The sequence below is a fragment of the Rhea pennata genome, chromosome 18, assembly GCF_028389875.1.
Source record: "Rhea pennata isolate bPtePen1 chromosome 18, bPtePen1.pri, whole genome shotgun sequence".
Taxonomy (NCBI): Eukaryota; Metazoa; Chordata; class Aves; order Rheiformes; family Rheidae; genus Rhea; species Rhea pennata.
In genome coordinates this window covers 5,156,884-5,171,160 of record NC_084680.1, presented here as the reverse complement: position 1 = coordinate 5,171,160, position 14,277 = coordinate 5,156,884, and the positions used below count along the sequence as shown (strand labels likewise).

At 49.5% G+C, this 14,277-nt stretch overlaps 1 protein-coding gene across 3 annotated transcripts in view; it reads left to right on the top strand.

The window, feature by feature from the left end:
• Window positions 1–413: 413 nt before the first annotated feature.
• Window positions 414–14,277, top strand: part of WHRN (whirlin) — a 59,012-nt gene continuing 45,148 nt past the window's right edge. For all 3 annotated transcript variants that reach the window (XM_062590778.1, XM_062590777.1, XM_062590779.1), the window contains exon 1: window positions 414–986. In XM_062590778.1, the coding sequence (XP_062446762.1) occupies window positions 414–986 (573 nt within the window). The remainder of the gene's footprint in view (window positions 987–14,277) is intronic.

Sequence of the window (14,277 nt, the reverse complement as noted above, 5' to 3'; positions counted from 1 at the left end):
GGGCCGCGGCCGGTTCGCGGCTCACTGCTGCGCTGAGCTGCGCGCGGGTCTCAGCCCGCCCGCTGCAGGACGGCGAACGGCCCCGCGGGGGGGAGGGGAGGAAAAGGGGCCCCGAGCAGCGGCAAAAGCACCGAGGCGGCCCCGTCCCGCGGGGGCCCCGCGGCCCCAACGGACGCCGCCGGGGGGCGGGGCCGGCTCGGAGGGGGGCGGGGCCGGCTCGGAGGGGGCGGGGCCATGAGTCGCCCCGCCGCCGGGGCCGCACTGTATAACCCGTCTCCCGGCAACGGCGGGCACGTCACTTCCCGGGGAGCCGCCGCGAGGCGCCGGCGGGCGGCGCGGCCGAGGCGAGCGGCGCGTGCGGCGCCGTCCGCGGCGGCGGGTCCGGCCGGGGCCGGCGGGGACCGGCCGGGAGGATGAGCGCGGAGCTGGACGGCGTGTCGGTGCACTCCTCGTCCTCCTCGTCGGGCTCGCTGGGCTCGGCGGCGGGGCCGGCGCCGCGGCCGCTGTCGGCCAACGTGCGGCGGCTGCACCAGGCGCTGACGGCGCTGCTGAGCGAGGCGGAGCGGGAGCGCTTCATCCTCTGCCTCAACGCCTACCACGGCCGCCGCAACGTCTGCGACCTGGTGCGCTCCCTCCGCGCCCTCCTCGACGGGCCGCGCCGGCGGCAGCTCCTGCCGCTGCTCCGCCTCGTCCTGCCGCGCTCCGACCAGCTCCTCTTCGACCAGTACACCGCCGAGGGGCCCTACCTGCCGCCGGCGCCCGCCGCGCCGCCCGGCGAGCTGCGGCAGCTCACCCTGCGGCGGAGCAAGGCCCACGAGGGCCTCGGCTTCAGCATCCGCGGCGGCGCCGAGCACGGCGTCGGCATCTACGTGTCCCTGGTGGAGCCGGGCTCCCTGGCCGAGCGGGAGGGGCTGCGCGTCGGCGACCAGATCCTCGGCGTCAACGGCAAGCCGCTGGACAGGGTGACCCACGCCGAGGCCGTCAAGGTAGGGCCCCCGCGGCGGCTGCGGCCGCTGCCCGCCCCGTCCTGTCCCGCCCCGCCGCGTCCCGTCCCGGGGCTCGGCCGCTGCGCGCCCCCTCCGTCCGCGGCGGCCGCGTCCGCCTCTCCCCGCTGCCTCGGGCCGGCCGCCGCGCGCCCCGTCTCGCCCTGCCCGCGTCGGGGCTGCTCTGCTCGCCGTCGCAGCGCGCCCCGCGGCGGCTTCGTGCCGAGGGCGGGCGGCTGCAGCACCGCGGGGCCGCCTCGCGTGGGGCTCGTGGCGCGGCGGGCAGGCGGCCGCCCGCGGCGCGGGAGGGCGAGCCGGGAAGTTTCGAGTGGAAATAGTAACGGAGACCCGCCGGCGGCCTGGGCAGGAGCCCGCTCCCGGCGGCGAGTCCAGCCTCCCGTGTGCTTCTCGGCACGGTAGGTCCTTCCTTTGTGAACCAAGTAATGTTTGGGTGTTTTTTTTTTTTTTTTTTTCCTTTTCTTTTCCCCCTCTTTCCCCCCACAGCACCTCTGTGAAATGTAGCAATGCTGCTTGTGTCGTCTTTTTAGTCTGGGAGACTCGTGGAAGTTAGAAATCTGTCCGAGCCTGATTGCAAGGCATGCTTTTTTTTCCTTAGCACTAGACCATGTTTCATCTTCCCTGAGGTGGAGAAACTGAGGCACAGAGACACAGAACAGCTTGCTTCCCACTAGGAGCACCTAAAGTGCCAGAATCAGGAGATCCCAAATCCCTTTCTGAGTAGGTCAGAGTGAGAAGGGGAACAGTTACACAACTGAAGTACCACTGGGTCTTTTTTAGTATGTGTATGCAGCACACCACATTTCCGTATGCCTCAGAAATCTGTTCTAACAAGTACAGCAGCAGGGCTGCTATCCATGCAGGCTTTCATGTAAGGCTAGGTGGGGAAGCTCTGTAAACTGAGCCATTTTTCACCTGAAGCCCACTGTTTTGTGGCTAAGCCCATGTTTGAGCAACCCAGGTGATTTTCCGCTGGCACATGGAAGTGGCTTGTTGCTGAATTGGTAGGCTCAGCATATTCTTATGGCGCAGCAGTATCAGCCATGAACTTAGCGAGGCAGTCTAGACCCTTAGGTCTCCAATTTGTAGGCAGCGCGTGGAGAGGCAGTATCTGGGGTGACAGGGCTCTTTTGCAGGTGTTTGTACTTGAATTCTTCCATAATAAACGAAAGGACTTCTGTTCGCAGCCTGCTTCCAGTAGTGCCTTCCACCAAAAGCACATAGACCTTGCATGGCTTTAAACAGTGTCTTATACAGCCAGCCTGCCTGTTCCCCATATGGTCTTTAAATCTGTTCCTCAGGCAATAGCATGTCTTCCAGGCTGAAAATTACTCCTGAGTAATCTTTGAGACCAGAGGAAGGGTTTGTAGGAATTCTTCCATTTGTTGCTTTTTTATTCTTAATGATAAAAGAAACAGCAGTAGAAGTTTTGAAAGTTAGCCGGTGATTTTGTGTCCTGAAGATTCCCAAGAGTGTGTTTTGTCTGCCGCATTGGGATGGGTAGAAACCAGATGTCAGGAATTCTTTGCTCCGTTAATGAGTGTGTCACTGACTCAACCCGCTGGCTGGGTAATTCACATAATAACTGTTTCAGTTTGTTCTCTAATATAATGTACGTGATGTCTTGTAGACTCTGTTAATATTGTGTAAAGCTAAGTGCTTCCTGTACAAAAATAATTCCTGTAGGATGCAGTTTACCAAGGGGTTGTTCTGCAACAAGAGCTATATATTGCTGGCGTGATCTTGACATGAAAGGGAGGCTTAGACATTTTCTGCTTGTGAGCTGAACTTCTTTAAACAACAGTTTTGTCGTGGACCCGGCTGTACTGGTACCTTCTAGAATTCTTGCACTCTCCTGTTTCCAGAAAGAATTGTACGACCCACTTAGTGGGTCTGGCTTGCGTAAGAGCTGGGTTCATTCACAGGAATTTATGTGCACACAGTAGTGAGGATCGAATACAGGGGAATCTGTGTTGTTTTTCCTTCCTAGGAAGGCTAGGATTATTGCTTGCGAAAGGTGAGCGGAGAGGGGCTTTCCTTATACAAACCAAGAGCTGTGTAGCCAGATCCCTCCAAACGCTGTCCACTCGCTTTAGACTAGTAGGTATAGTGACCTCTCCATCAGCAGCTGTCTAATTAAAGCACGGCTCCTGTTTCTGTGTGTGGAGGGACAGTCTCTGAAAAGGAACATGATTTCCAGGTTGCACTTCCATCTTAACTATCCTGCAGCAAAAAGCTGTCTGTGTGTGACAGCCTCAGTATTCAGAATATGCAAAGTGTGTTGCCAGGAGAAGTTGTCAAAGCTTGTTCTTAAGGGGGGTAGGATGATTGCAGAGGTCTGGCAGGCTCTTTCAGTCCTTCTAATGTTGGCCTGGCCTGCTCCAAAGCACATTTCTCTCTAGAGTGTGACAGACAAAAAAGTTACTTAACTAGAAATCAACTTTCTATCTGTTTGGGTGCTCTGAGATGCTGAATTAGATAATGAAGCAGTTCAAACAGAGCAGTGAATAAATACCACACATCTTAACCTGTTTGTGAAACCTCTTAACGCTCACAGGCCAGTTACTGCATCCTTGTTACAAATCATAACTCAGTTGCTTTCTTTTTGTGTATGGCTGTGCAGGAGTACCAGTTTTTCTCCAGGACTTCTCTCTGAGAGGAAAGAGACTTTCAGTGGGGAAAGAGGCAGTTTCAGTCTGCTGTCTCCTATTTACAGGCTTCACTCAGTCACGATACCCCAAGGGTGGAATCATGGGCAAAAAGACGTGACTAATGAGTTGCACGCTGATCCACCTGAAAACTTATTGGTGTCCTTTGACCAGTGCAATAGGATTTGTATATACTTTAGTGTAAACTAGATAAAAAGTGGAATCTTGAATTAAATGATGAGATTACCGAAGCACTCCAAATCAATTCACTTAATGACCAGCTTCTTAACCTTTATGTGAGTAGTGGAGTTTTATGCCTTGTCTGCTTCATGCTCTCTGTGTTTCATCCAAATCAAAATTAAATGACTCCATTACAATTATAGCTCGATCATTCCAGCATTCAAGTGCAATTTAGCAAAAGATCATTGTAATTTAAATTATGATTTAAGTGAAGAAGCTTGTATTGTCTATCATATTTTTAGAACTCGTCTAGCTTTCACTGGTCTCTTTACAATACACATTTGATATTATAGCAGTAGTGCTGAATGTTTATATCGATCAACTATGGTATTTTGTCCAGAGTAGTTAAAGTGGAGGTATTTATTGTTAGACCATCAGAATATGACACGGGGGAAGTATTTCTCCTCTACTGTTTGCTTTGCTTTGGACATCCATTCTCTTTCTCCCCCATCCCTTACTTTTACTGTTTTGTAGTAGGTTTTTGTGTCCTTTAAATTGTTTGGTGAGGAGGAAGGAAAGGGAGAGAAGTGAGTGTGAAGTGTCATGACTGAGGGATTAATCCTGATTTATAACAGAGGAGTATTTGGCTTAATGAGTTAGACCCAGCCTTAAAAGAGCTGGGCTGATATGTGCCATCAAACTGTTTGGCCTGCTACGTCTTTCTGTTCAGCCAGGTGAATCCAGAGCAACTTGATCAAAATCATCAAAACTGCTGATTTATGTGCATCTGTCTTAGTGTGATTATTTTGTGCATCTTGGTGTAAATTTGTGGTAACTCTGGCAAAGTCAATGGACTTGCATCATGTTTATTCTGAAGTAACAGGATTAGTTTTTAAGTTGCCAGTAGTTATTGATTCTTTAGAGTGGCTTTGAAAGGAAGTTGTGGGTTTTGCTGCTGGCATTATGGGGTCAGGAGAAAGCTTGTGATAAGGTAGATTTGTTACTGAGAACAGAAAAGACTCCAGAATCCAGTACAGCAATCTGAGAGCCCATGAGCTTTCTCCTTTCAGCAGATTCACTTGCTGCTGCAGCCCTGCCAAGGAAGGCTCGTCCGTGATGGAACAGGCTCAGGTCGCTAGCCGGCACCATCTCTCTGTTTACACTGTTTATCTCTGTTAGAGCCAGAGGTTTTCATTTGCTCCATACCAGCCTTTCCCTCTCCTACTCTGATGGTACCAAGCAGACATTAAAGTGTGTATGTATGTGTATATATATATATTCATTCTCCTTTTAATTGTTTTAATGATCTGTTCATTTGGACACTTGTGACAGCAAAGTGATCTCCTCAGTGACTGTAATATTTCATATGAGATAGAAAGGGCTCAAGCTGCTTGTGCTCTGGGTCTTTGTGATATTGCTAAGAGACCACTGAGAAAATACAAGAAATGTGCTGCTCTGAACCTTGGAAGTATATATAGAACAATTTTACCTTCCAGACCGCTTGCAAGAAGGCAAACCTCCTTTTGTTGCTTCTTCTTGTTGCCCAACTAATTGATTACCTGAGACTGCTTATTTGCTACTGTCAGTAAACACCATAGTGTACATGCAATTGTAACAGCAGAAACAAGTTTTTTTTGGTTGGTTTTTAACCCTCTGAGTACCTGAGGTTGTGGAGTGTCACGTATAGTCATGGTTAGGATGAATGGGAGTGAGACTGATATATCGGTCTGATTCCAAAAAAAAAAAAAAACCAAAACAAAACAAAAAAAAAGACTTATTTCTTTAAATGCCTGTTTGCTTGTCTCTGTATGTTAGAAGTCACTGACTAATCCAGAGCCTAGAAATGTTTCCCTTCCCCAAGGGATCTCTGATGGCTGGAGCATGGAAAAGAAGGATGCGACCAGCACCTACTCCAACAGTTAGAGCAATAACCTACTCCTTGGGCTCCTGGTACATTTTGAAACAAAGAAAAAACCCAAACAACTCACAAGAAGCTACTCACAGATTAAAAGGCAGGTGTCTTGCAATGCCTCAGGCTTCTGCTCTGCTTTTCTGTCCTGCAAACAGTTTCCATTTTAACTTTCAGCTGCCACTGAGCTCTGAGGGTGACAGTGGGAGGTATAATGTCACTAGGATCTCCCCCTAGGAAAGGGGGAGGAGGGGTATTCTGGGACTTGGAAGTATTTGCATTTTAAATTAGTTTTAATTCGCAGTGGCAGAGTATAGATCTAGCAAGTGATGTTCTTGGTTTCACAGGCGGATCCGATGACGCAGTCCCTTTGGGCCAGGCATGAGTGTTGATCCTAACCTGATACTGAGGGTCAGCTGCTGGGCTGAGAGCAGTGTTTGGTGGTCACTGTGAGCTAAACTGAGCTGATCAAATTAACTTACAGTTTGGGCAATGGAGTGAAGTTGCATGTACAGAAAGCATCTCCCGGGTCCTGTGGAAAGGTGGGCTTGGCTATCGCACTGGAGCAGGGACAAGCTGTGTTTGATGCTCTGCCACTGATTTCTTATACTGCAAGTTACTTTGTCATCTGTTTCCCTTCATTATATCAGCAAATCATAATCGACTGTAATGAAATCAAATGACATTATACTGATGTAAAAGGTTAGAATGAGGTCCTTAATCTCTCCTTGCCTCAAGTTGTAATGCAGGAACGATAATGCTCTATTATCACTCCCTCTCTGTCATTTTTGTTGAAACTAAATCCTTCAAAGTAGGGGTGGCTGCTTCCTGTTGGCACTGATAACAGCTTGTTCATCGGTGTTAGTATCGTTATGGCATCTTTGTGTTCTTGGAGTATAAATATGTTATTCATTGAGCTCCGTGTAAAGAAATGTTTCTGCCTCAGTAGAGAAATTGGTAAGGTTGCCCAAAGGATAAAAGCCTGCCTTTCCTCCCAGTGTCTGTCAGAAGAAAACAGAAGTGATAGCATGCAACATAGCTGGTGGTTAAAATATCTTCACTCGGTTCCTTTGTCCGCAGGAAAGACGATGGATTTAATTTTGACACCTTCCTCAATGCCGTGTCTCCTTGGAGAATTACTGTTTTCTAAATCCCCTTCTTGCCTGAACTGACAACACATCTGCTAAAATGATTTGGCTTAGTTTCTTCTGACTGGGTGCCCTGTGAATTTTCCCTGTTACTGACCATCAAGCGCTTAGTAAGAACAGGAGAAGCAAGGACTTGTGCAGCTCGTAGGATCTCCGTTCCTGCCAGCTCCACACTGCTGGAGCTCAGAAATTGTGCCTGAAACTCTCAGGATGGGGTTTGTGGGCAGGGAAGACTGGAAAGGTTTCTGGTTATTGCAGATGCCGAGTGGGCATCATTGGGCATTTAAAGTGCCTTTGTCATTCCCCCCCCTCCCCCCCGTCGATTCTTTCACAGTTTGTTTTTCACCAAGTAGCTAACCATATCCAGGCAAAAAGCACAATCTGGATATCTTGGACATTCTCATCATATTTATTGCTTTTTTTTTCAGTACTATAATTGATGTGGAGGGATAAGAGAAAAGAAAAGAAACATTTTAGAGTTTTGATCAAGATTCCCCCCTCCCCCCCCAGAAAGCACAGAACAGATTTCCAGGCTTGCATTAAAATAAAACCATCTGTCTTTTTTACTGTTTTAAAAATCGTCCTGTTCCTTTAGCAAGAAAGCCCTGGAGCTAAGATTTCCCTTGACATTCCCAGGTGAAAGGGACATGGGCCTCCCAGTGCCTTTGAGCTTAGTGTGCCCAATCACCGTAATTATACAGTCATTTGCATATATTTGCATAAGTGGCACTACTTGAAAACCAAACTGTTGTCACCTTTGCCTTTTGATAGGAGGAGTGGGCTCGGGTGGGCCTCCTGCCATTCCCCTGTGTCTTCCTGAGGGGAGGTGCATCTCGTACTCTCCCTTTCCTATCCCTGAGCTACCCCCCTGCTTTTTCTCTCGTTCCTCTCACCCATCCGGGGTGCCTCCACTTCCCCTCTGTGTCTCATTTGCCCCTTTTCTGTTTTTCCACCCGCACCTACTCTATGCTGTCTTTTTCTTGCACCAGTCTTCTGCTTTCCTGCCCACGCTGGCCCCGCGTCCTCCCAGACAGAGGTCTCGGGCTCGCTGCTCTGGAGCAGTTCCCTCGGTCTTTGTCTGTCGGGCGGCATGGCAGGGGGGTGCCCATGATCCAAGGCATCTCATTTACAGCTACAGCCTCAAGACTGTAAGGCCAAATGCCATCTTACGTCCTGCTTGGCATATCCTCTACCTGGAGGGAGGATACTGTCCCGTCCCTTGAGTAGGGCTATCAGAGCCGATTAGGATACGGCCAGGCCTTGGTACTAGGTTGCATTTTATATGCTCTGCTGGTCTTGGCAAGGTCTGAGGGGTTTTTTAGCACTGAGGAAAGCTCTGAGCTGGCTGGCTGGAGGCCTCCTGGCAGCTCTTCATACCAGCATGGCATGGGCAGTGGTTAGCATCAACAGCGTGGCCTTGCCAGCCTGTTTTTTGCTAGGCTAGAAGGACCTGTCTCTAGAGCCCTCCATGCTCCTGTGCAGGCATTTTGCCTTCTCTGCCTGTGCTGCCCGTCGGAGCTTACCGGGCTCTGATCTGAGCAGGAGGCTGGAGCGCCGGGAGAGCGTTAAACCTCAGGGTCTTTCACTGGCTGCTCTTGATGTGGCCTTGGGGAAGTCGCGCTCCTTTGCCTCTCTGCCTCCATCTTCCCCTGCCCAACTCCTTTCAGCGATTAAGATTACAGTCTGGAGCAAGGGACGGTGTCTCCCTATGCATTTGTACAGCCCCTGGCAAACTCGGCCTCCAGCCTTATCCTGAGGAGTCTGGTTGCAGCTGTAGTAGCCTTGTAACGCTTTTGCTGCCTGCTTGTGGGGGTCGTGCAGACAGTGCCTCTGCCCACCGTCTTCTGTTCCATCCTTTCCACCTGCAGAGGAGCCTTTTAGCCAATAAACCTCAAATTCATGGAGAAGGGCTGGCAGTCCTACCTCCGCAGTCTTCTCACCTCGATAGCGGAAATAGGGAGCTTCCTCATCTCTGCTGATGGCGAGATGGTTTTGTTCAGCTTAACCGAGCCCGCAGGGCTGAGATCAGTCTGGGTCCCCCCTGGATTTAACAGGAACATCGCAAGACAGTGCAGGGAATAGTGGTTAGACAAACTTCTGCAATTTGTTACCTCCAAGGCTCTGAAACATGCTGTAAAAGCTCCCTCTGTCTCCCTCCTGTGGTTTCTCTGCCTTCCTCTCCCCCTCACAGTTTTTCTAAGTCTATACCTTACTTTTTGGGGGCTTAGTTGGTGCAAAATTGTGTGGGACTTTAATGACTGATAACCTCCTCACTGACCTTTGCAGCTTGCAAATGGAACAAGTGCTTGAATACCTGTTATCTGAGCAGCCCAAGGAGCCAAACAGCTCCGTGGAGTCTGTTATTGTGGGGAAGAAAGCAGCTTGCGTCTGCAGCGGGGAGGGGGGGGACGGCTCATAGTCAATGCTGCTTGTATCAAACTGTGATCTACCCACTAACGGAATGAATTGGGATAAATTGCTCATTTCATTAGTAGCGAAGGTGAGTGGGCTGCATCTGTACAGGACGCATATTTTATTCAGGCTGCCAGAAGAATGCTGGTGATTAATCGTCATTGATTTCTGACATCTGTGTTCCTACTGGGGGAATTTTTGAAGACCTGGAAGATGTTTTCAGGCAGCTTTCAGCCTTTCGACTACCTTGAGAAGCAGAAAGAATGAAGGGGGGCTGGAAATTACAGAAGAGGAAGACTGCCATTGGTAATGTGAGACTCAATGGGCAAGCTCACCTGATGCAGAGGCCATGGCTCACCTGATGCCCAGGAAGGGCGCATCTGCCAAGGCTAGGCTGTGTAGAAGCCCAAAGCCACTGCCCACTCCCCTGATGTGTGTGTGTGTGTGTGTGTTATTTGTGACTGAGGGGTAGCAACTGTTGGGCAAGAGTGTGATCTTTATTCTCTTCTTCTTCTTTTTTTTTTTTTTTTTTTTTAAGGTAGTACCTTGTGTGGACACCCATGATATATGTGTGTGCATGGTTGTTTTTTTTTTTCCCTTCGCTTATTTTGAGAAATTACTTCGCTCTTGAAGGACTTGATGGATAATTAAATTACGTGGTGTCAGAGGATTAGTGGCCTTGTGGAATCAATCTGCCCTTCTCTCTACCACTTGCTGCTTCTAATAATACTTCTAGGCAATCAGTGGCTATTTTCCAGCTAAACGTTCTGGCAGCAATCCTCAGACTCACTTGAATTATTTCCTTAAGCTTTTATTCTACCAGATGTGTCTGCGTACTCTGCCAGTGTTAAACCTTTTGTGCCATGATCTCCACACCCATTATAGATGGGGCAAAGCTAGATATATCTTGAGTCTGGAGTGGAACATAGCAGCACTGAACAGCATGTAGTAGGTCCGTGAAATACTTTCAGAAAGAAAATGGAAATGCAGTTTGCACCTGGCTGATGCTGCAGACATTAAGGAGGTGGAATTATTTTATTTAATGGTCCAGGGTAAATGGACTAGGTTCAGTATACCAGTGGAATAGCATACTCTCTCAAAAAGCTTGCAGTCTGAATTATGTTGTTACTTTTGTTATAGTATCTGTGTTCTTGTCCGGCCGAAGAGAACTCGGATGTCTGTGAGGGAGTTCTCCCTGTATTGTTCACACCCGGAGCCTGTCCTTTCTCTCCATCACCCTTCACTTTTTCTGTTAGGTAAAACCTCTGGTCTGAAAAGCTTTCCTCTTTATCACATGGAGTTAGGTGACCTGCTTCATGGAAAGTGCATCATTTGTGTGGGCAGATGCTGGCTCTTGCTTGTGCTTTGTTGGCACCTCTCCCAACACAGGAGGTCTGGTAGGCAGGAGCTCACTGTGCTTTATTTTGTAAGTAGGGCTGAAGCAACACTGAGGTCAGAGGACTTGTACCAACCTGCTAGCATTACAGCACCTTGTTGGGAGTGGGGAAAGGAGAAGTGTTAGATGTTCAAGCATTAGCTGGGCTGCTGGGCAAATAGCCTTCAGGCTGCTTGCCTTACAAGAAAGGATGTTGCAGTGGGGGAAACCTGCCATAAACCCCTCTCCACCAAGGGCCAATGCACCTGACCAAAAGCCCTTGTTCAGATGGGATTTTGGGACCTTGTGCAACCATGTCCTAAGAAGCCAGAGTAGATGTGCAGTGTGGGAGAAGCCAAGGAGGTAGGACTAGAAGTGAATTCCTGTTGATAGCTTGATGTTCAAGAAGACCAGCTGAAAAATGGATCCTGCTCTCTGCCATGAATGTGGTCCCTACTGGCCAAAATACCTGCGTGTTGACAACGACAAATGTGTTGAGGAGGCTGCTTGTGCTGTTCCTGATTTGTGATTAATTAGTGCCTCTGATCCCCAGATAATTAGTTGGCCATTTCTTGTGAGGCCTGAGAAATTAAATTGAAAAAATTAAATTGAAAATGAAATGAAGAAAAGAGAATAATCCTGCTTCTTGGACCGGCTGGGCAAAGATGAGGAGCCTTGAGGAGTCCCTGGTATCAGCCAGTGGCATGAAATGCAGTTTGAGAGTGCCGATTGCAAAGGCATGGTTCCACATGGGATTGCGGAGGCTCCAGGGCAAGCATCTCTTCAGGCCTGGCTTGTCCGTGCTGCACAGGTACTTGCCCATACTGCCTGCTGTGTGACTACTGCCTGTGCTGGGCAGTGCAGCTGGGAGGGATGGGGGTGTAGGGGGTTGTAGGTGAAGGGGGCAGCTGGGGCACTTCAGACCTTGAGGACCTGCTTGGGTTTCCTCTTCATTAACAAAGCTGATTAACCCTTGCAATACCAGAACTTTAGTTCTCTTCCTGGCTTAACCTGTAACCCTCTGTGTCATCATGGCTGAGCTGCTGTGACCTGCCATGTCTCAGCCATATGCTACTCCAGATGGAGGAAATGGCACTTCTGTCGATGCCAGTGATGCCCGTGGTGCCTGTGCAGCCTCCTGGAAGGGAGAGGGCAAGGAGGAGCAGCTGTCCACATCTGCATGCAAGGGAACCCCTCTGGAAGAGGGCAGGATCTGGCTCTGGATGCTTGTATGAAGCTGCCCATCTAGAATGGTCTCCACGCGTGTTCTGGGGTTCCCAGTGGGCTTAGCAGAGTGAGCACTGGTTATTTCTGACTGAGGAGGAAAGATGGCATGAAGCCCCTTGTGCCTGCAGTCCCAGCAGTGTGGCGCTCCAGCCGGAGGCTGTATTTGGACTCTGCCATCAACATGAAATTGGACTGCCCCGGCTCTAGGCTGTTCCCAGGAAATGATAGGACTCCATCTGTACTTTATCTCCAGGGAGCAAGGCTGGCTGGCTGCTTTAACTGCTGAGGAGGGGGCTAAGGCAAGCGGAGCCGCCTTCTCTGAGTGCAGGTATCTGTTGCTGTGCTCTCTGATGCCCTGGCATCAATCAGCTGCTCTCTCTGTGCTGAACAGCTTTGGCCCTCTGTCCTTAGCTTGAAAACCTTCCATCCTGCCAGTGAGGCTGAGCTGCGTGTTTGTAATGCAGCGGTCACTGTCCCCTCACACTGGTACATCCCCCGAGGGCTTGCAGAGACTCCTAATGCTGTTGCCTCTCCAGCTCAGCCCATTAGCCTTTGCTCTTGCCTGCTTTGATGGCTACTAATGATTTTCATTTATGCAGCATCTCTCCACTCCAAGCACTTTCTTTTATTAGAAGCAAGACTTTAACCTCGAGTCTCATTGTGAGGTTGTTTCCTTAGGGCACTCTAGCACCCTGCATCTACGTGCTGAATCAGAGCAGAGTGCTCTGTGAAGCCTCTGTTTGCAAGCCTCTGTTACTTGGAGATTTCCCAGCTAGGAGCCATCCAGGCCTTGTCTTGCTTCATTTTTAAGGAGGACGGGGGCAAGGAGAGGGCCTAAGATACTGGCTCAATGGTAGTATAGCAGCAGGCTGCACCTTGTTGCTGTGGTAGTGAGCGTAAGTGGTCTCATTCAGTCCATGCAGTGTCCTAGTGCTGTATCAATAAAACTGACAGGACCAAGCTGTTTTTAGGAAGCTTATGGCAAATGCTCCATGATGGTGGTTCCTTGGATTCCTCACAGGACCCAGTATTGAGGCTAGAGCATCCTTCAAGATGAAACCTGCCTTAGCACTTCATAACTGTCAGAAGAACAGCTGGCAGGAGAAAGTCATTATGTCTTGTCTTGTGCTGCTAACTTTCCAAAGTTGCTAGTTAATCATGCTCAGTGGATGAGAAAATTACCTACAGACTTATTCTTTGGGATGTCAAATCAGTCTAGGTCTCTTCTGACTCTGATGGAAATGTAAGTCAGCAGAACTGAAGGGACTAACTAGGGTGGAGCAGTGGAGCAGTGTAGGAGCTGCTGGGTATGCCTCTCTCTTGTGTCCCCAGTGTAATGGGAGAAAGAGTCTTCCTCAAACAGCTACAAGCTTTGCAAGGTATGGATGGCCCCTGCCATCTGGACTGCTGAACCAGCCTGCCCCCATAAGAGAACAGTACACTTCCAGGAAATGGCTTATTCCTGGCAGATCCTGTTCCCTTGCAGTGGTTGGTGGTGGCCCAGGAGGAGCGCTGAATGTTCATCTGATGTTCTGCTGCGTGCAAGGGGCTGGAAAACACTTCCAAAAGCTCACTATAGATTTCTCACCTCTAGGAAAAAGAGTCAAGTCAGTGTTCAGAAAGATGTTTTCTGTGCCACAGAGCATCATTTTCTCTCTCTGTTTCTCATAAGGATAATAACGCTTCCTCTCCTTAGATACCAAGAGAGATGCTTTTGCAGACCAGAAGGTGAACAGATGCATCAGCTTTGGTAGAGCAAGAAAAAGCGGAAGGGAAGCTGGAGAGATTCTCCCTGTGCTGGAAAATGGAGGAAAAAGCTCTGTTTACTTGAAGCTCACAGAAGCATCTGATAGTGATTTTTGACTCTGTTTGGATATAGTATGGAAGTGTCTCTCATTTGGCTTGCCTAATGCCTCAAAATTTTGCCGTTCTGTGTGCCAAGTGAAAGTCTAGTTCAGTGTGTGGACGTATACGTTCACTTGACAGGCCTGTGCCAGATCTCATTCCCACGCCTGCTGTGCTTTGTTACAGAACATGTGTGGTGCTGTTTTCCAAGAGAAAACACTGCTTCCCATCTCATCTCCACTCACAGCCATGTGAATTTTCCTTTGAATCCCTAATGACTGTCTAAAGAACAAAAAGCTTCCAGGGAGCTGGGATGTTTGAGCAAAACTGGTTCTAATGGCCACCACGTTGGAGAAACTGTTTGTGCTGACTTCCCTGTGACTTTGACAAGACTCTGGTGGCCAGCGGGAGAATGCAGGTGGTGCAAGTACTCCTCACCCCTCATCCTCCTGCTCTAGTGTTGGGTCCCTACCTCAAGTAGAACAGTGCTTCGGCTTGCTGGAGTAAACACGCTTCTTATGGGGTTTAAAAG